The sequence below is a fragment of the Balearica regulorum genome, chromosome Z (genome assembly GCF_011004875.1).
Source record: "Balearica regulorum gibbericeps isolate bBalReg1 chromosome Z, bBalReg1.pri, whole genome shotgun sequence".
Taxonomy (NCBI): Eukaryota; Metazoa; Chordata; class Aves; order Gruiformes; family Gruidae; genus Balearica; species Balearica regulorum.
The window spans coordinates 74,014,493-74,035,362 of record NC_046220.1 but is presented as its reverse complement, the minus strand read 5'-3'; the positions used below and the strand labels follow the sequence as shown (position 1 = coordinate 74,035,362).

The window sequence follows — 20,870 nt, the reverse complement described above, 5'->3', positions numbered from 1 at the left end:
GGGAGGCAGTGCGGGAGTGCCCTGCACCAGACCCACTGCACGCCAAAAGCTTGTGCGCTTCTCTGAAAACACATTTCAGAACCAACAGGAAATGCTGCGGCACAAAGGAAGATGGCCACAGCAGCGCTGCATCCACCCCAAGGGTACAAAGTCCAAACAGCACGTACTTCCCCAAAACAACTTTATTAATTTGCTGTCACTCTAACAATTACCAATTTTGTCATGAGTATGTTTTTGTTGTTTTGTTTTTCATAGATGAGAGATGAATATGTGTCTGCCTCTTCATGTGATACCCAGTTAATCAAATCAGGGGGTTTTATGCTAATGCTATAACAGGTGTGCAGCTAATACAAGACACCACTGTAGAACTGAACTCTATGTTTACAAAACAGATTAGAGTGTGTTCTTTATATTAAACACTGGATCTGTCAGACTGCTGTTACGATACTGAACAAACATTTCATCTTCAGACAATACTTTTCTTAGCCAGTGTAGATTAGTGCAGAGCCTGGGTGGCAAGTATCTGGGGTTCTGTGAAACAAATCAAATCTATTTTGCAGCTGCTCTTTCCATGTGTCTCTGTAAAGCAGAATGAAATACTTCCACAGCAAAGTCGACATCCTTTTTAGTAATGCACATAGGAGGTTTAATTCTAAATGTCTGAGGAGAAAGAAAAGAAAAAAGAAATCATTAAACTTGTATGGGAAGAATACAGTTTATAGCAGCCCATCTAGACTGGCAATCACTTTCTGCCCCAAAAAATCTAACCAAAACTGTGAAAAATAACATATAGGAGAACATCAGAGCAGGGACTGATAAATGCAGTGTTAAGTGGAGCAATTTTGGACTTGACCACATCCCCTCCACTCTTGTGACAAAGCAGCTACCTCCAAAAGAGACCTGACTAGAGTAGATTATGTTTGCAGCTCTGTTATTCCAGATAGAGCTAGTGTAAAACCTCAGATGGGTTTGTACTAAGAAAGAACAGAGACGTAGGTGTATTTTCCTTTCTGGCAGCGTTGCCACAGGGAAAAGTAGTATGCCTAGTACTAGGCATACTAGTAGTAGTATGAGAGTGGCAGCCTCTTGCACTGTGTCAGCTGATTTACTGTTATATTACAGGCTTTTTTTTAGGGCTTCTAAGAGAACGTATTATCAAAGAATCACTAAATGGTAACTTTCAGTTAGAGTACTATAGCTTGAATGCATGTTGGTTGGGGAGTGATATATGCACAGTTTAACTTGTCAAGAACTTAGATTAGTCAATCCAAATGTTTGATCTAAATTACAATGTTTCTAAGAGTATTTAACTTCCATAAGAACCTTAAACTTTCGGTTTAAATTTTTCTGTCATCATATCCCAGATGGTGAGGGACTGTTTATCAGGGAGTGTAGTGACAGGGCAAGGGGGAATGGGTTTAAGCTGAAGGAGGGTCGATTTAGATTAGATGTTAGAAAGAAATTCTTCCCTGTGAGGGTGGTGAGGCACTGGCACAGGTTGCCCAGAGAAGCTGTGGATGCCCCATCCCTGGAAGTGTTCCAGGCCAGGTTCGATGAGGCTTTGGGCAACCTGGTCTAGTGGAGGGTGTCCCTGCCCATGGCAGGGGGGTTGGAACTAGATGATCTTTGAGGTCCCTTCCAACCCAAACCATTGTATGATACTTTAAAAGAATCAAATGGCTCCTGCCTGATTTATAAAATAAGCAAAATTAAACAGAGATAGTTCCTAAGAGTATACATTTTCTAGTTTAGTAAATAAACTAAAGTTAATTTAGCTTGAGGGAAACAGGATGTAGTTCACAAGGAGAGAAAATAAGCTTTTATGTATAGCCAGAAGTTCAGTACCTGACTGTAGAGTCCTCCTCTGCCGATCAGAACCCCCATGTCTTTACAGTCCTCCCAGATCTGATTGATTTCTTCAGCTGGAAGAGGCTGGCGACTATCCTAAGGAAAGTGAACATTAAACTTCACTTAGATATTCTGAATAAGTTCTATGAAAAAGATGTATATTCCAGTATCTCCAATAAATCCCACCCCCACCTCTGGCTGAAAACATTAGCTGCATAATTTATCTGCTTTCTAAGGTGAGTTTATGTAATTAAGGTACACAAGTCACTGTTTACTCAAAAGCTTGTGAAATATTTGAAATGCTGGAATGTTCTGGCTCATTTTTAGCCAGAGCAGTATTTTCTCACTGCACTAGCTGTTTTTTAATAGAAAATCTATTATTTCAACTGAAATAAAATGTGATAAAACTTTCAGTTGCACTGTAAATTGCAAAGTATAATAAACTAAATCACTAACCTTATCTGTCACCATTTCTACTCCAATCATAAGTCCCTTGCCACGGACATCTCCAACAATCTCGAATTTATCCCGTAGTTTAGCCAACTCGAGTAGCATATACGTTCCCACGTCCTCACTATTTTTTTGTAGACCATCTTCTTCAATAGCCTGGTTAAAATGATGTAATATGAGTGTTGCAGGAAAAGCTTCCAACACAGTCAGTTAATCCCCATTTAGCTCAATGACACGTTATGTTTATCTCACTTCCTTGCAGACTATGCTTCTTCACTACTACAGTCCTTATATTTTTCTTCTCTTACAATCCTCTAATGGCATCAGAGTACAACCGAACATAATATTTTGGTGTTGCTGTGGCATTTTTCACATTTTCACTTATTATACATAATCCAGTAATTCATGCTCACATGTAGTCATAACTGAAAAATACCTGACCAGCAGGATTATTTTCAAAATCTTACCAGAAACATTTTAAATCTTTCTCGTGTCACAAGAAGAATATAATTTGACAAGGCATACCTGTGTGTACTAGGCAGTCTTTCAGGGAACAACTTGAGTGATTTAATTAAATTCATCAACACCATGCTTTTTAATCACAATATTTTTTTTGGTTCCTTACTCTGCTCTCCTTACTCAAAGTTCTGACATGCAACCAGCTGACAACAAGCCATTTTATGAACTTAATATTTGCATTAAGAAAATTCACATAAAAACCAAAAATACAACAACAGAAGTTAAAGTGGGTGTTTCTCCTTTTTATTTTGTTTTTTTTTCCCCTTTTGTTTCAACTCCATTTTATTCTTCCTGACTCTGACAACCTCCTTAGACTTATTTCAGATCCAGGCTCCAAGTTACTTCAGAGCCAAAAAACCCCAAAACATGGGTTCAGACTTTCTTCTTTGTAAATTGTTTTTTTTAAATCTTTTTATTTATCTGATCAGCCATCTTATAAAATAGCTTGGAAAAAACCCCAAAACACTCAGTAAAGTAACATGAATAGAAACAGTGTCTGCTGTAATGGAATGAAATTCAAGGACAAATGGTCTGTACATGATCAAGACAAATTCAATAGCAACCTACTGCCCACTGACTGATTGTCTTCTGGCTAGTAAGTGAAACGTTGCAGATTTTTCTATTGTCTTTTTCATGAGACAATTTTTTTTTCAAAAGGAATTCTGACCTTAAATATTTTTAACTATCTGGTCCTTAAGTCTTTTTAGGCATAAGGTAAAAGCTGTGGAGTTAAAACAATTCTGTTAAGCATGCATGCCAGACAATAAATTTGGTTTAGCTGAGGATTTGCATAGTCCTATGAAAGAGTTAGCTAAGGCTTTTGAGAAAGTGCTTTTCTACATTTTTATTAACAAAGTAAAGAATGTAAGGGAGACTAAAAAAGATTATTCTAAAAAACATAATTAGACGACTCCTATGCTTGCTAGAAGGATGAAAATTTTTGCAATGGAACTAATCAGGAATTCTTCCTACACATAGAGCATATTGGCCACGTATGAATAATCCATGCATACGTTTATGTATTTTATACAGTTATTTAAAGAATGGCCCACATATAACTTTATAGTAAGAATAAATGTAAACATTTTTCATCTTTTGCTACAAGAAAAAATGTGGACTACATAAATTTATATAACGTTCTCCCTACATCAAGAACTGCAGCTCCAACTACGCAGGCCAAAGGGCTTCCTCCAAATGTATTAAAGTGAAGGTTTTGAGCCAAGGAACTTGCAATCTCTAAAAGAAAAAAAGAACAACACTGATTACTCTTACAGTTGTCTTATGTTTGGTAACAGTACTTACCTGCTTTAACTCAACTGTTAAGTTAAATTTGCTGTGCTACAACCCTTACTCTACTAGAGACAACATAATAGGAAGATTTAATATTTTTTCTGCAAGTAGTCTGTGCAAAATATCACTATTTCTGAAAACTATAGTGTCTAGCAGATACTAAAAGCAGACTTTTTTTTTTTAAAGTCACACTTCTAACATGTGCTGTAAGCTGTCCTCTTCAACTGACATCTACAAATTTTCTTCACTAGATTCAGCCAGTCATTTGTATGAATCATGCTGCCTTTTACGCTCGTGGTACATTGATTAGTGAAACAGTGAATCCAGTGAGGATTTCCAGGATCTCTTACTGGCTCTACCAATGACTCACAAGGCCATCCCTGCTTTAGTTACACAACTAACCCCATTTCAATAAATCTTTGCACTGGTATAGCACAGCACTTCATAAAACAAATGAGGAATGAGAATCGATTTGTCAAAAGATAGAGACGAAGATTAGTAATAAAGCTCAGCTGGGTGAACACATATCTTTCCAGTAATTGTTGTACAGCATATTTTGTAATTGCTTTATTTTAAATCTTAGCAGAACAGAACACTTACCTTTTGTTGTAACAACAGCTGCCATTGGAAAGCCATTACCAATTCCTTTAGCCAAAGTAACTATGTCAGGGACTACATCATGTGTTTGAAATCCCCAGAAATGGCTGCCTGTCCGTCCAAATCCTGTCTGTACCTTTCAAAAGAAGAATACAAAGAAATCCCCATCACCTTCTCACATTTTACAATATGGTTTCTTTTTCTTCTCTTTCTATTGGTACTGATTTGCATTAAACTACAACTACATCTGGAGTCAACTTGCATTAGGATCCTTATTCACATGGCTTTGCACAAAATACGATTTATTGTAATTGGGTTTTTCTTTCACATGTGAAAGAGATAATATGTCACCACATCTTAGGCGTGGTGAGATGCACAAATAAGCTGCAGCTTCCTTTTCAAAATGCAGAGGAAATGCAGTTGCTTATCACATTCAAAAGCAACACCATGATTGCTGTTTTCTACTACTGCAATGCTTGAGGTATGCATCATTGTCACTTTGAAGCGCTTGCTAATATTTCAAAATAGCTTTAGCTAAGCAAATTCTATTTATAAAATGTATTTGCAGAGGTACAGCAATCAAGTCCCTTCTGGAGTTTATGTATGCCAACAACACTCATAACAGAAAGTGTTACTGTGACACACCTTACATCACAGTTGGCATTTATTAGCTGCATATTTGGTAAATTTACTGCTCCCAGAAGGTAAGGACTGTTATTCTGCTACTAATATTAGCTATGTCTAAAATCAAAATACCACATAGCAGAATAAAGGCAGTAAAAACTGTGAGGCTCCTACGCTTGGAAAGGTGCGCTGTGTTAAACTTAAGCTATGAAGTGTACAGCATTTCAATTAGATTCTTTCCAGGCTTCCAGTTTGCCTTCATTTGGATTCATTACAGACAACTTTCAGAGGTACTCCAAACTCTATAGAGTTCTAATATAAAAAACCAACTCACTTCATCTGAAATACAAACACCCCCTCTTTCCCGTACTAGCTGATAAGCTCCCTTTAAGAAACTTCTTGGGTACTGAACAGCTCCATTAACACCCTGCCAAGACAAAAAAAAGACAAGGTCTTCAAGAACAGACAAGGAAACGGGAGTTCCAGACTACTCTACAGTAAGTCAAAATACCAGCAGCCCTCAGGTAATAGCAAGACTGGTGTCCAAGCTTCTGTCTTCAGCACTGAAAGTGCTTCAAAAAGTTCCTGCTTGGGTCACTCATTCCCATTCTTCAGGGCAGTTTGCTGTTACATTAGTTGTGCTGGTATAAATGTGCGTGAGGTCATACTGTAAATTGGACCACTGTACGACAGAGTTGATTAAAGATAAACTGCCAAAACAAGCACCTTGAAAACCTACACACTGAGAAACCTAGAAACTGTGTTTGATGACAAAGTTATCCACAGAATTCACAACCTTTCTTTGGTTGTTTTGTTTAAAACATTGTTTCCTCAATTTCTGTTCACCTTGCCAGTTTTCATTTGGATCAGAAATTCCACTCTACACCTGGACTGCAACAGCTTCTTAGACTTAAGTATGTAAAGGCTTAGAAGACAGCAAAACCAGAGAACAGCTCCAATTTTGTCTGTGGTCACAATTCTCTTTTTTTTTTTTCCTTGCCTTTCCTGTTCCCAGGATATATGATATATTCTCCATTCTTCCTATTTAAGAACCACATTATACAGCAGTTCTGAAACCAGGGTGAAGCACCAAGAGAATAAATCCTGTGGCCACCACTTGCTGGAGAGCTGCTAAAAATAAGTGAACAACATGGCTGGGAAGACATGGAAGGGGAACTGAGTTAAATAGTAATAATAATAGTAAAGAGAAAAGCAGTATGAAATTCGGAAGAAGGCATTAGAAACTAAACAATAGCATCCATCATACTCGCTATTTAAATGCAGAAAGAATGTGTATGTTTAATCATGATTCTCTGCTTAATTTAACTTCATGAGCAAAATTCTAGCTCCACTGAAATCAGTGAAAAAAGTGAAATTTTAAGACAGTGCATCCATTTTTCAAATATTTAAGGTGTTTAAGGCATTAAAATATAAAAATCAGCAGAAGTCAATGTTTAGGATGTAGTTAAAATTATCAGATTTGAGTGTTTCACACTATTTGTGCTATTACAACTGAGAAATGGCAAACCACCTACTTGAATTGGTTCAGCGATAAATCCAGCTATTGTCTTTGGCACCGAGGTATTCAGAGTATCTTCGAACTGTTCAATGTACTGGTCATTTGCATGACATACACCTGTGTACAGGGGAAATAGTTAGAAGGAATTTACTTAAAATGACATAAAACTAACTTCAAAACATGAAATTACACATCTAAGCAACAAGTATTATCTGACTGCATGGTAAATATCACCTCTCAAATACACAAGAGAAGGCTAAAGATTAAAGGACAGGGTCCCTTGTTTTCTCTTAAACCATTTATACTCTAAGGAATGCCAGTTCCAAAATAGCAAGGCAAAGCTGCCAGATGAGAAGATGTTACACATTATACAGGTCAGTAAACTGTAGGTTAAAGAAAGTGTTTGTGAATCACCTACATCAGCAGAAGGAATAAGCACTTTCTCAGGGGTTAATAAAAATCAGCACAAGACATAAGGAATTGTTAGGTGCAGATATGAGGATTCTCGATAATACAGCTATGTATCAGTCTATACTGAAATAAAGAACACAGGAATTAGTACAGCCAATGCTCCCATTCACTAGGGAAGGCAAAGTTAAATCATTCTGTTATGTATGCACGTGAATTAAAATACTAAAAAGAGTGCCTGTTGAAACAGTGGAAAAAAAATTACTGTAATTGTTGTTAATGGGAGGGCATATTGTGCTGTGTATGGAATGTTTTACCTCATATAGACTTTTTGTCTATCACTGGCTTCAGGTTGTCCTTACTGTTCATATTATCCCAAAACAAAAGCTGGAAAGCTGTCAAAACTTCAGAAACAGCAGAAAACACCAACTGACATTCCTGTTCTTCTAGATATGCTAAACTGAGTTCTGCAGCTTCCAGAGCTGATCATAACAAATGCTAGAAACAAAGACTGGCATTTTAATAAGAAATCTAAGAATACGATGAGTCACCTGCCCAAAATTTTTCTCAATAGGAAGCAGGTGCCTGATGTTCTGTGCAATATTTTCTTTTGTTGCCCTTGCAAATCTTAACCAGAGGTCCACCTTTCTTGATGTCCTTGTTTTCAGCTAAGATAGAGTTAATTTTCACAAGAAGCTGGGAGGGGACACAGCCAGGACAGCTGACCCAAACTAGCCAAAGGGGTATTCCATACCATATGAGTCATGCTCAGTATATTGGGGGGGGATGAGGGACAGAGGGCTGGCCAGGAAGGAGCGGTTGCTGCTTCCGGACAGGCATTGGGTTCTGGGCAGCAAGCAAATTGCACTGTGTATCACCCACTTTGTATATTCTTTTATTAGTATTGTTGTTGTTATTTTCCTCTCCCTTTGCTGTCCCAGTAAACTGCCATTTTCCCAATCCATGAGTTTTACCTTTTCCTTCTCATTCTCCTCCCCATCCCACCGGGAGGCAGCGCAGAGTGAGCGAGTGGCTGTGTGGTGCTCAGCCACAGCTGAGGCTGAACCACAACAGTCCTTTCTGGTGCCCAATGTGGGGCCCAAAAGATTGAGATGACAGATCTAAACAGGGAGTGTTACAACAAATTTGTTATAGGCATTTATTACGTTAGCTAAATAGTCACTGGTCACAATGGTGGTTTGTTTGTTCACATGGACGGTATGTAAATCCTTACTGTATGTAATCCCTGCAGCACTGTTTACCACCTCTGGGAGAGGGTATTCTCATTCAGGATTCTCATTTTGCTGTACTGCGTGATACCGACTTATGGTATAACATCATCACCGGTCATGAGGTTAAGCTGGTATTTGCATGTGGTTTTACTGTCATGTTCGTACCTCAGACAACATCTCTTGGAATTAATTAATAATTGCACCCAATCTATGGGGAAGACCGGGGGGGATACTTTCTCCTACTCTTTCTCCTTCCCTTTTTCCTTCAGGCTGGTTACAACAGCTTTTGAGAATTTTAAACATCATTGGGATGTTCAAGCCAGCATGGTCTTACTGCTGTCTCCTGAATGTGTTCCAGGTCTTGTTTAGGGTTACAAAAAATTTGTTTTAAGAATACCACCCAGAGATCTGCCCCGACGCTGGATAGTCATGGGTGACATGGCATGTGGGAGAATATGGGTAAGTATCCAGAGAACCTCTCACCTCCAAACAACTACAGGACCCTGACAGAATATGTGAAAGTAAAATGCTGTGGCTATTCCAAAGAGGCACAACTTACTGCACTGTGCTGGGCCCTGGCCAGTATCTACCAAACACTGCTCAGTATTGGGCAGAACCCTCAGGGGGAAGAGAGGGAGAACAGAGTGACCGGCACTGTGGCTACCCCAACCCCCGTGACAGGCACTGCAGCTGAACCAGAGAACCAACCTGTGCTGGTATCAGTTGTCCCTGTACAGAAGAAGAAATACACAATATCAGTTCACTTAGTGAGGGATGATGATGAATCAGAACCATCATGAGAACAGAAGGAAGAGGGAGAACCAGAGGTCATCACCCAACCCCTGTTCCCGAGTGAGCCGCACGATAGGAGAGGTTTCAGCCACCTTCCAGGTGAGCACATCATTACCTGGCTGCTCCAATGCTGGGATAACAGGGCCAGTAGCCTGGAATTAGAGGGCAGGGAGGCCAAGCAGCTGGGATATCTGTCTAGGGAAGGGGGCATCAACACGGCAATTGGGAAAAAGATACAAGCCCTCAGCCTCTGGAGGTGACTTCTGTCAGGTGTGAGGGAAAGGTATTCCTTCAGTGAAGATGTTGCATGTTGGCCAGGCAAGTGGACCACCATGGAGAGAGGTATCCAGTACCTGAACAAATCAGCCATGTGGGAGGTGGTTTACTATGACTCGAACAACATGCAGTTCCCACAGACCCCAGATGAAGTCCAGTGTAGCCAACCCATGCGGTGGAAGTTTGTACGGAGCACATCATTGTTGTATGACAACTCATTGGCAGTAATGGATTGGGAAGGCAAAGAGGCACCTACGACTGATGAAGTGGCTGGCCGATTCCGGCCATATGAAGAAAGTCTCTCTTCCTCCCTCACTTCAGCTGTTGAGAAACTGTCCTAGAAGGTCCAGCAACTTGAAGAGAATATGTCCTATTCCTGACTAGTATTTCAGCTATTAGGAGTATCCTCTGCTCAAGAAAGAGGATATACAGGGCGCACGCCATGAGGCACCCTGTGGTTTTACCTGTATGACCACAGAGAGGACATGAGGAAGTGGGATGGAAAACCTATTTTGACCCTACAAGCACTGGTAGATTGAGTTGCAAGGAAAAACAACCATGTGAGGGGATTCTTCCAGGAAAAATGCTGCTTCAGTTTCCAGCAGGCAGTTGCTCAGACCAAGTGGAAGCCTGATTGTACTTCTGATCCTCTTGAAGGGACTTCTAAGGCATTATACAATGATCAGAAGTAGAGGGGCCCTGCCTCCAGCCAGGTGGAGGACAGGGACAACTGGGTTTATTGGACTGTGTGGACCCGATGGCCTGGCACATCAGATCCACAAGAGTAAAAGTCTGCAGTGGACACCGGTACACAGTGCACCCTAATGCCATCGAGCCACGAAGGGACAGAGCCCATCTGTATCGCAGGAGTAACAGGGGGATCCTAACAGTTGACTCTGCTGGAGGCTGAAGTGAGTCTAACTGGGAATGACTGGGAAAAGCACCCCATTGTGACTGGCCCAGAGGCTCCGTGCATCCTGGGCACCTCCAGAGAGGGTATTTCAAGGACCCAAAAGGCTACCGGTGGGCTTTTGGTATAGCTGCCTTGGAGACAGAGGAAATTGAACTGTTGTCTCCTTTGCCTGGTCTCTCTGTGGACCCTTCTGTTGTGGGGTTGCTAAGGTCGAAGAACAGGTGCCGACCGCTACCACAATGGTGCACAATTTCGTAGACTGGTGCACCAGTGGCAACATTGCACCAATCTGGGAGAGCCAAGGAGTGATCAGCAGAACCTGCTCACCCTTTAACAGTCCCATATGGCTGGTGCAGAAGTCTGTTGGAGAGTGGAGGCTGACAGCAGACCATTGTGGCCTGAATGAAGTCACGCTGCTGATGAGTGCTGCTGTGCCGGACATGCTGGAACTTCAATATGAACTGGAGTCAAAGGCAGCCAAATGGTACGCCAAAATTAATATCACAAATGTGTTTTTCTCAATCCCTTTGGCAGCAGAGTGCAGGCCACAGTTTGCTTTCACTTGGAGGGGCGTCCAGTACCCCTGGAACTGACTGCCCCAGGGGTGGAAACATCCCCACCATTTGCCATGGGCTGATCCAGACTGCACTGGAACAGGGTGAAGCTCCAGAACACCTGCATTACATTGGCCATATCATCATATAGGGCAACACAGCAGCAGAAGTTTGTGAGAAAGGGAAGGTAATAGTCCAAATCCTGCTGAAAGCTGGTTTTGTCATAAACCAAAGTAAGTTCAAGGGACCTGCACAGGAGATCCAGTTTTTAGGAATTAAATGGCAAGATGGTTGTCGTCAGATCCCAAGGGATGTGATCAACAAATCGGCAGCCATGTCTTCACCAACTAGCAAAAAGGAAACACAAGCTTTCTTAGGCATTGTGGGTTTCTGGCAAATGTATATTTAAAATTACAGTAAGCCTTCTCTATCAAGTAACCTGGAAGAAGAACGATTTCAAATGAGGCCCTGAGCAATAACAAGCCTTTGAACAAATTAAACAGGACATAGTTCATGCCGTAGCCCTTGGGCCAGTCTGGGCAGAACCAGATGTAAAAAATGTGCTCTACACTGGACCAGGGAGAATGGCCATGCCTGGAGTCTCTGGCAGAAAGCACCAGGGGAGACTTGAGGTCGAGCCCTGCAGTTTTGGAGTTGGGGATACCAAGGATCCGAGGCCCACCACACTCCAACAGAAAAAGAGATATTGGCAGCCTATGAAGGGGTTCGACCTGCTTTGGAGGTGGTTGGTACTGAAGCACAGCCCCTCCTGGCACCCCGACTGCCAGTGCTGGGCTGGATGTTCAAAGGGAGGGTCCCCTCTACACACCAAGCAACTGATGCTACGTGGAGTAAGTCTGTGGCACTGATCACACAGTGGGCTCGAATAGGAAACCCCAGTCGCCCAGGAATTCTGGAGGTGATCAGGGACTGGCCAGAAAGCAAAGATTTCAGAATGTTGCCAGAGGGGGAGGTGACACGTGCTGAAGAGGCCCTGCTGTATGACAGACTGCCAGAAAATGAGGAGCCATACGCCCTCTTCACTGATGGGTCCTGTCGCATTGTGGGAAAGCATTGGAGGTGGAAGGCTGCTGTGTGGAGTCCTACATAACGAGTCGCAGTTTGCGTGAATCGAGGCAGTTTGCAGAGGTGAAAGCCATCCAGCTGGCTTTGGACATTGCTGAACGAGGAAAGTGGCCAATGCTGTACCTCTCTATTGACTCATGGATGGTGGCAAATGCCCTGTGGGGGTGGTTACAGCAATGGCAGCAGAGCAACTGGCAGCACAGAGGCAAACCCATCTGGGCTGCCCCAATGTGGCCAGATATTGCTGCCCAGCTAGAGAGGCTGGCTGTAAAAGTAGGTCATGCAGATGCCCATGTACCCAAGAGTCGGGCCACTGAGGAACATCAGAACAACCATCAGGTGGATCAGGCTGCTAAGACTGAAGTGGCTCAGGCAGATCTGGACTGGCAACGTAAAGGTGAATTGTTTATGGTTCAATGGGCCCATGACACCTCCAGCCACCAAGGAAGAGATGCAACATACAGATGGGCTCATGATCGAGGGGTGGACTTGACCATGGACACTATCGCACAGGTTATCCGTTAATGTGAAACATGCACTGCAATCAAGCAAGCCAAGCAGTTAAAGCCTCTGTGGTATGGAGGACAATGGCTGAAATATAAATATGGGGAGGCCTGGCAGATTGATTACATTACACTCCCACAAACCCGCCAAGGCGAGCACCATGTGCTTACAGTGGTGGAAGCAACTACTGGATGGCTGGAAACATATCCCCTGTCCCATGCCACCACCCAGAACACCATCCTGGGCCTTGAAAAACAAGTCTTGTGGTGACGTGGCACCCCAGAAAGAATTGAGTCAGACAAGGGGACTCATTTCTGAAACAACTTCATAGACACCTGGGCCAAAGAGCACGACATTGAGTGGGGGTATCACATCCTCTGTCATGCACCAGCCTCTGGGAAAATCGCACGATAGAATGGGCTGCTAAAGACTACACTGAGAGCAATGGGTGGTGGGACCCTCAAACATTGGGATACACATTTAGCAAAGGCCACCTGGTTAGTTAACAGTAAGGGACCTACCAATCAAGCTGGCCCTGCCCAATCAAAACTTCCATGTACTGTAGAAGGCAATAAAGTCCCCATGGTGCACATGAAGAATATGTTGGGGAAGACAGTCTGGATTATTCCTGCCACAGTCAAAAGCAAACCCACCCATGGGATTGCTTTTGCTCAAGGACCTGGGTGCACTTGCTGGGTGATGCAGAAGGATGAAGAAGTCCAATGTGGGAATTCGATTTTGGGTGAGAATAGCCAATAAATTAAATTGTACAATGTTAATTGCTAAATAACCCTGGCATTCTATGTCATCACTACTACAACTGCTATATGCCATATTGATGGTACTACAGTAAGAATGACCCAAATTAATGAACGATGAATTTTGATGAAACTGAGCAAAGTGCAGCATTAATGGGACCAGAACTGGCTTCAGCAACTGGCACCCAGCAACCTCCTCGAAATCGACATCTTCAACCTATAGACTATGAGCATGGGCTGTGCCAGCTACATCAGCTGTGAGCTCCGGATGCAGCATGCAACAATCCAACAGCACACACCATTGCTACTGCCCTGAGAGATTGTTATGACAGATTGTTGTGATTTAGCCCCAGCCAGCAGCTGAGCACCACGCGGCCACTCGCTCACTACCCACCCTCCCCCCGGTGGGATGGGGAGGAGAATGGGAAGAAAAAGGCAAAACCTCGTGTTTTGGGATAAGGATAGTTTACTGGGACAGCAGTAAGCAAATTGCATTGTGTATCACCCGCTTTGTATGTTCTTTTATTAGAATTGTTGCTGGTATTTTCCTCTCCCTTTGTTGTCCTCGTAAACTGTCTTTATTCCAACTCATGAGTTTTACTTTTTTCTTCTGGTTTTCTGCCCCATCCCACTGGGAAAGGCGAGTGAGTAAGCAGCCACCTAGTACTCAGCTGCTGGCTGGGGCTAAACCAGAACACTTGAGGAGGTAAATATAACCTATTTCCACATCCCCCTAGGTATTCTTTAATCTAAAAGCCAAATACTTTTTGTTATTGACCAACCTTCAGAACAGCTGCATTTTCGAACAGTTTGCACTGGAGAATCTCTACAATGGCTGCCTCCCCATGGACCACGAAAAACATCTGGTAACATTGTCTGTTAAGCATAAGAAAAATAGCTACAGATTTGATGACACCTTTCTAAGAGATGTTTTGATCAGACTTAGGGATGACTAATGAAAAAAACTAAAACAAGTCTGTTAGAGTCAAAAGGGCATACCTAGTTCAAGCCACTTGTCTGAAGCACACTTGTGGAATAACACCAAACTTTCCCCTCAAGAAATGGTAGAACAGTGACTTGCTGGAACCAACAAGTTCAGTCTATTCCAGCAATAGTCGCTCAATTGATGATTTCCTTTGTTTTTTTCTTTAATTTAGTCAGCAGTTTTGGTTATCTAAGATTAACGGCAATATTTTCAGAGTTACTGGCAGTACTTCAGTAATAAAAAGTATGATAAAAATCAAAATACAGGGAAGCAGGCAGATCTACAGTAATTACAGGCTCGAAATTGGGAACTCCAGCCTTCCAATCCTGACTGCTGATGAAATACCGAATGACTTCAGCCAACTCATTTACTGAGCCAGGTTGGGAGGCTACTATAAAGGGGCCTTCCTATAGCCAGTGCTGTGGCTGAGCTATCACCAGTACAGATCAGAGTAGCCAATGTCAGCTTCTAGCAGCCAGAAAGTTATTCCCATCTCCTCAAGGGCAGGGAGATAACATATTGCCATTTGTGTCCAATGGATCTCCTTAACAGATATGTCTCCTGTCTTGCTGAAATGAGGGACATCACAGGGTTTTTTTTTCATTCCACAGGATGATCTACTTCAGACCAGCTGAAAGCAGCTTTGCACAGATTTTCCAAAACAATCTTGGGAAAAGGGGTTCTGAGTATTATTTCACATCTTACATAGACTTCCATGCAAGCACTAAGCATGACCAAAGATCTGTAAATCACGACCATTCACGTTAAGGCTGTCCCAACTCCAAATTAGCATAAGTAACTATATGGAGAAGGAATGGGCACTCTGGCTCTTGTGCTTACACAGCAGGAACAGCTACACTGCAGTTTAGTTGGTAACAGGAAATGTACTAATTATTGAAATAGTAAAATAAACTGTTAGTTACCCAGATTATTAAATAAAAACATAAAAATCTCACTGTTGAACAGCCAAAGCCATTGGCAACACCATGCTTATAAAGACCAATAGATGTCAATCCCAGCGTGTAAGGGCTGCCTCCATGGTATGCTCCTCTGTGCAAACAAAGCACATGAACATCACTCATTTCCAAGAAGAGAGTGTATCAATATTAGTTCTGAGAAGGCATGCTTCTAAGCTACAAATTATTGGGTAAAATGTGCATTGTTACGGTCAAAACAAGAAGATTCCAACTGCATTTTTTGCTTTGGTTTTTGAAGATCTATGACTGCCCATCTGCTTTGGTTTTCTGAAATTTCAAATGTTAAAACTGTGAGGTAGTGTTTGCAAGTAGAAGAGAACAATGATTGGACCAAACAGCAATTCAGACACTGCCTCACAAAGTTCAGTTGAGTACCTGAACCCTACAAATACCTCTGTTCTTTGAATCTTGGGAACTGCTCTCTCCAAAAGATGTTGCCAATCATTAAACTACATGGTGGTTTGCTGTCAGTTTTATATACAAATCAGAAGTTCATTAATGAGAATATACAAGCTAGGTGGGTACCTAATGTTCTGCTGAACAAAGTAACAGAAAAATACAAGTCTTCATAACAGGGCCTTTTATTCTAAAATTTGAGGCTGCCTGGGATGCATAGTAAAGAGAACTGCTTACACTGGTGCTTGCATAGCACTCAACCCAGCACCAGCTATGTCATTAAGCCAGAAGACCTGTTTGTGTACCTGTGCAGTGAACTACGGTTCAGAGATCTGGCAGAAAAACAAGGTAACAAAACAAACAAAGCAGAACAATCTTTCTGCCAGGTTAGCTTTCAGCCAGAGCAGTTTCCTGCTGCAGTTCACTGCACCGCTATTCCAGAGGTACCTTTGTACCCCCAGATCGGGGGGCACTTCAGGGGTGGAATGAAGGAAGAAAGTAGCAATTGCTGAAGCCTGCTCTGGCCCTGAACGATGGTGTACCAAAGCACACCCTGAATACAGAGACTAGAACCTTTTCTAAGTAACAAAAGCAAAAATTGCAGGTTGTGTTTTGTATGCAAACTAGTCCTAATATACTGTATCAAATCTTCAACTCCTGTTTTACTCCTCTTTGTCAATTAAAATAACTTTATAGTGTTCCCCTCAGCAGATCTGGGGTTAAAGACTTATTAGTTCTTGGTTTAAGCATATAGAGACTGATCACATACATAAATGAGTTTTGTAAAGATCTATGACCATTACCTGAAACAGATGATGTCGAAGTTACGAGTATACAGCCTTGCCATGAACATAGCCAAATCATTGGCTTCTGACCCGCTGTTGGTTAGATAAACCACCTACAGGAGAATGCTTAGGATCAGGACAGTGCACAACCACCACCTCCTTGTTTGGTATCAGACTATGTCATTCAATAGCATTATGAGCTATAACCTATCAATACCACAAGGTGACTTCACCGCAATAAATTAGTGTTGCCCATACACTATACATGAGAACTAAGATCAAGCTCATCTACTCAGGAAGAGTACAGAAAAATCTTTAAGAGTTGGAGTCTTCAGGTTTTCCTAAGATGGAGCAGTGATTTGAAGAAAAAATAAAGTGTGTGTGTCAAACTGAGCATGACTGACTGAATAGAAATAACCTTCACACAGGTAAAAAGGGCTGTACAGTGTCTCTGCATGTTAGTTACTGGGAGTGACATACACAGACACAACCATGGAACAGAAGAGGTAAGCAGAGTTTCCTTATCAGGAGCAAATGAGGATTAAGGGGTTATCCTGAATACAAGTTCTGAGATTTGAAAACAGCTCAAATTCTAGTGTCACTGCTTTTAAAGTTAAATTTCAGAAGTGACTGCAATTCTCCACTGCTTAGAGTATGCAGATGCCTTTTTATTTTTCTCTCCATTTTTAAGATTGCAATAGCTTCACAGCTTTCTGCTAGCACAATTTCATTTTATCTTCAGTTTATTTTACCTGAAAACAAAACCAGTATTTTTCCTACTGCTTCTGGGCATACGAAATGCAGTATTGATGTGGTTTATTTATTTAAATGTCAGTAAAGCTCACTATACAAAGTACTGTCAAATACTTTCACTGTGAATTTTCATGAGATCAAGCAAATTAAGGCTGGCTACATATAAGAATAGTTAACATCTTTCTTAGTTCCTTCAGTAATTTTTAAGTTGGCAATGCCCCTTCACAGTGACAACTGGAGGGAGAGAACAAACAGAACAGGAGCTTGGGACATTATGCTTGTTTGCATCTGGGTGTAAAGAAAAGGCCTTGAGGGTCACCACGCTCTCTTTATCTGACAATCTGTAGTCCCCATACACGTTTTCTCTCCACAGATATTGCAATTCTCCTTTATTTAATAAATATTTTTATATTAAATATTTCTTATAAGCAGACACCCCTTTCACCAGCCCCTGCTCCTGTCAGAAGCAAACTACCTTAAGTGGATCTGGAAGTAGAGAAGTTAGCTTTGCAGCATACTCCTGGATTGGCGGGTGCATGTAGATATTAGTGGTATGCCACAGGCGAGCAAGCTGCTTCTGGGTAGCCATAGTTACCTTCCTGCATGTGGCACAAGAAGAGACAAAGGGATTCAATTCTACATACATGTGCACTCATATGTGCACAAACCTACCTGTTATTAATTCTCAAAATGCAGGCACTGCACCATTCACCAAATGGATGAACAAGTAGACAAAATTAATGAATTCTTCAAAATGTAGTGAAAATTGACCTTTATATAAGTGATACATGACAATTCAGTGAATTATATTCTGGTTTTAGGCTCACAGTGCCACAGATTAATGAAGATCAAAACCAACATAGGTATCTCTTCCTGTATTTTACAGCATAAATCAAATAGTAGTATACTTACGGGTGACAGTGACCAACACTGACACTCACAATTCCAGCAAAGAGATCAAGGTATCTTCGTCCTTCATAATCAAACAACCACTGCATATGTCCTTGATGCAGCAACAATGGCTTCTTGTAATATGTTCGCAGTGAAGGAGAAATATTTTGTTCACGAATCTTCAGCATACGTTCATATGAATAGGACTGAGCAGAATAAAAAAGTTAGTATTCATTCATACTTTCTAAAGTTCCAGACTAGTGGAGCTGTAGTGGATCACATAGATTACCCAGCTGTCTACAGCAGCTGTTCACAGAACAAATTCTGGCACACAGAGGGTTCTACAAACCTCTGAAACTCAGCTTTTCAAAACAAGACTGCACTTATCTCTTCCTTAAGTTTTTAAAATCAACAATTTATTCATAAGTTATAGAATTGTTACACAGGTATATCTACAGGTTATATCCTGGTTGTAACAATTGTTTTTTTCCCAAACAAGCAAATTTTATAATCATACTTAACACACTATTTATAGCAGATGAGCCTATCACTCAGATCTAGTAATGCAGTCTTACTTAAATTCAGTGTAATATGTATGACTGACTTACTTTGTATTTTTCAGGTACAAAATCGCAAGGAGGCATTTTTGCTTGTGTGGAGACAGAGCTTTTCCATTTCTGCTGCCTAAAGGCAACTACAAAATAGTAAGAGAATTATCAAACGCTTACCAAACTGCACATCTGAAAGTTTCTCAATAAGATTGTTCAGAGAATACAAAAAGCAAGTTTTGGGGCTTTTTTTTGTCTGAGATTTTCTTGGGGGAAAAAAATAATTAAGTATTTGTAAAGGCAAAATATATGTAGGAAAAAAAAGTGAAAAAAAAGCGCTTCACGCTTATCCGCTAAAACTCAGGTTTCAGTTGCACGTGGACTTTTATTTTTGACAGAAAAAGACTTAAAAAAAAAAAATCACTTTCTAATACAAGAGCGTGAACCAGGAGCCCAGGGTGACTGCAGCACAGGCAGCGCTCTCAGGGACCAGGGTGCAGTCCCAATAGATCTGAACAAGGTGGGCAAAACAGGGTCCTCTGGGAGTGCCTCACATCAGTGGAGGAGATCAATCAGGTCCAGGGTCCACCCAGGGAGCCCAGTGAGGAGCAGCAGCACATAGGGCCAGAGACAGGGCTGGAGACAAGGCTACAACATCGGTCAAGGTCCGTCCAGGAGGGCCAGAGGCTGGATCACTGGCAAGGCTATGCCCATGGCACAGCAAGGACTGAATGCTCAGGGCTGAGCTGAAACAGGGCTCCTGGGCAGCAGACACAGGCAGAGGCCCCAGGGGGGCTGCTCAGGGCAAAGTGTGCTCAAGGCCCTGACAACTCTGCCATCTTTTGTCCTCTTTTCAAAATCCTAAAAACATCACACTGTCCTACCTTTCATTTAACTAGAAGTGTAATTAAGGAGGTATCAGAAAAAGTTATAATTTAAATACACTTTCTGCATCCCTATCTGCTGAGAACAATACATTTATTTTTAAATGTTTAAGGTTTTAAACAATTTCTAAAACACATTAAAATGTAAATGAAGAATAAAGTTTCCTAAAATAAATTACAAACACTATCACTTCCCTCACAACCACTTACAGCACTAATGCATTAATCATCTACAAGAGTCCAGTCTCAAAAATACTAATTAAAAAACAGAAGTTAGATAAGTTCTGCCTTTGGATCTCTTTCAAAGGGATCTACAGCTACACTCAAAGTGCTTTTTTCCCCACCCCCGTATACAAACACCGTGCTGCAATCAAAAATGCCCGTTAGAGCGGAGTTTCAGGGAGATACGATGACACCCATCCCCGTCACCCGCCCGGCCCAGGCTTGCGAGGGCTTTGGACTCCGTGCACAGCAGCGGCTCCAGCAGACCCCGGCGGAGCGAGCCCCCACCGCGGGAAGAGCCACCTCAGCCTCTCACGGCCCGCCCGGGAAACTACGACTGCCCCGTCCTGTCGGGACTCGGACGGCTGCTCCGCCCGGCTCCGGCACAGCCGAGCCGCCTCCCTTTATCGCGCCGGTCCCTCACCCCTGCCGAGCCGGCGACTGCACCCCGACAGCAGCGTCCCCAGCCGCCTCGCCATGTCAGCCGGTATCAGCGCGGAGCCGGGCGGACGACGCGTGTCCCCGCCCCTCGCCCCGCCCCGCCCTCGCGGGGCCCGTGCGCACGTGCCGGCGGGAGCAGCCGTTGGCGCCACGGGGGGAGTACTGGTTGCTGTTATCCGAGGGCTGGCTGCTTGATTTCGGCGTAATCCAATTCTGTCCCACGTTGAGTCGTTTTCTGTGGGTTAATTAAAAAAGTGTTTGTGAGGGAGCGTGTTTTGTCCTTACACAAGAGTGACAGTTTGTGAGAGCAGTTGCTGCCCTGACGCAGCAGCACGCTCCCAAGGTGGCAGACCCAGACTCTGCTTGGCCGAGGCGTCAACGGGCCTGAGGCAGACTGGCAAAACAAAGCCATGTCAGGAGAAAAACCACAGAAGGAGGTATTATCTTTAAATATAGACGGGGTGATAAGGAAAAATTGAAAATTATGTAGGGAAAGGGATAGTTGATGACCCATTTCTTCCTTTTTTTTTGCTTCCTCAGTAAAGAGTACTAGCACAACCTCCTACAAGGATGGGAACAACAAGAAGGTCTCTGTTGCCTTTTTCCAATACCTTCCAG

General features: G+C 42.3%; 1 protein-coding gene across 1 annotated transcript; it reads right to left on the bottom strand.

Moving 5' to 3' along the window:
• Positions 1–164: 164 nt before the first annotated feature.
• On the bottom strand, positions 165–20,361 carry AGXT2 (alanine--glyoxylate aminotransferase 2). Its single transcript, XM_075740715.1, has 14 exons — positions 20,236–20,361; positions 18,766–18,851; positions 18,179–18,363; positions 17,742–17,865; positions 16,532–16,626; positions 15,312–15,405; positions 14,153–14,246; positions 6,864–6,964; positions 5,663–5,755; positions 4,708–4,840; positions 3,965–4,053; positions 2,305–2,454; positions 1,846–1,944; positions 165–660 (listed from the first exon to the last, which is right to left on the bottom strand). Exons 1-14 carry the CDS (start codon positions 20,288–20,290, stop codon positions 550–552), a joined length of 1,509 nt encoding a protein of 502 aa, XP_075596830.1. The 5' UTR covers positions 20,291–20,361; the 3' UTR covers positions 165–549.
• Positions 20,362–20,870: the final 509 nt, after the last annotated feature.

Coding starts and splice junctions, on each gene's coding strand:
- AGXT2 (XM_075740715.1), bottom strand. CDS start 20,290: ATGGCGAGGCGGCTGGGGACGCTGCTGTCGGGGTGCAGTCGCCGGCTC. Junction 18,852..20,235: donor CAGTCGCCGGCTCGGCAGGG/GTGAGGGACCGG, acceptor ACTATTTTGTAG/TTGCCTTTAGGCAGCAGAAA. Junction 17,866..18,178: donor AGTGTTGGTCACTGTCACCC/GTAAGTATACTA, acceptor TGCCACATGCAG/GAAGGTAACTATGGCTACCC.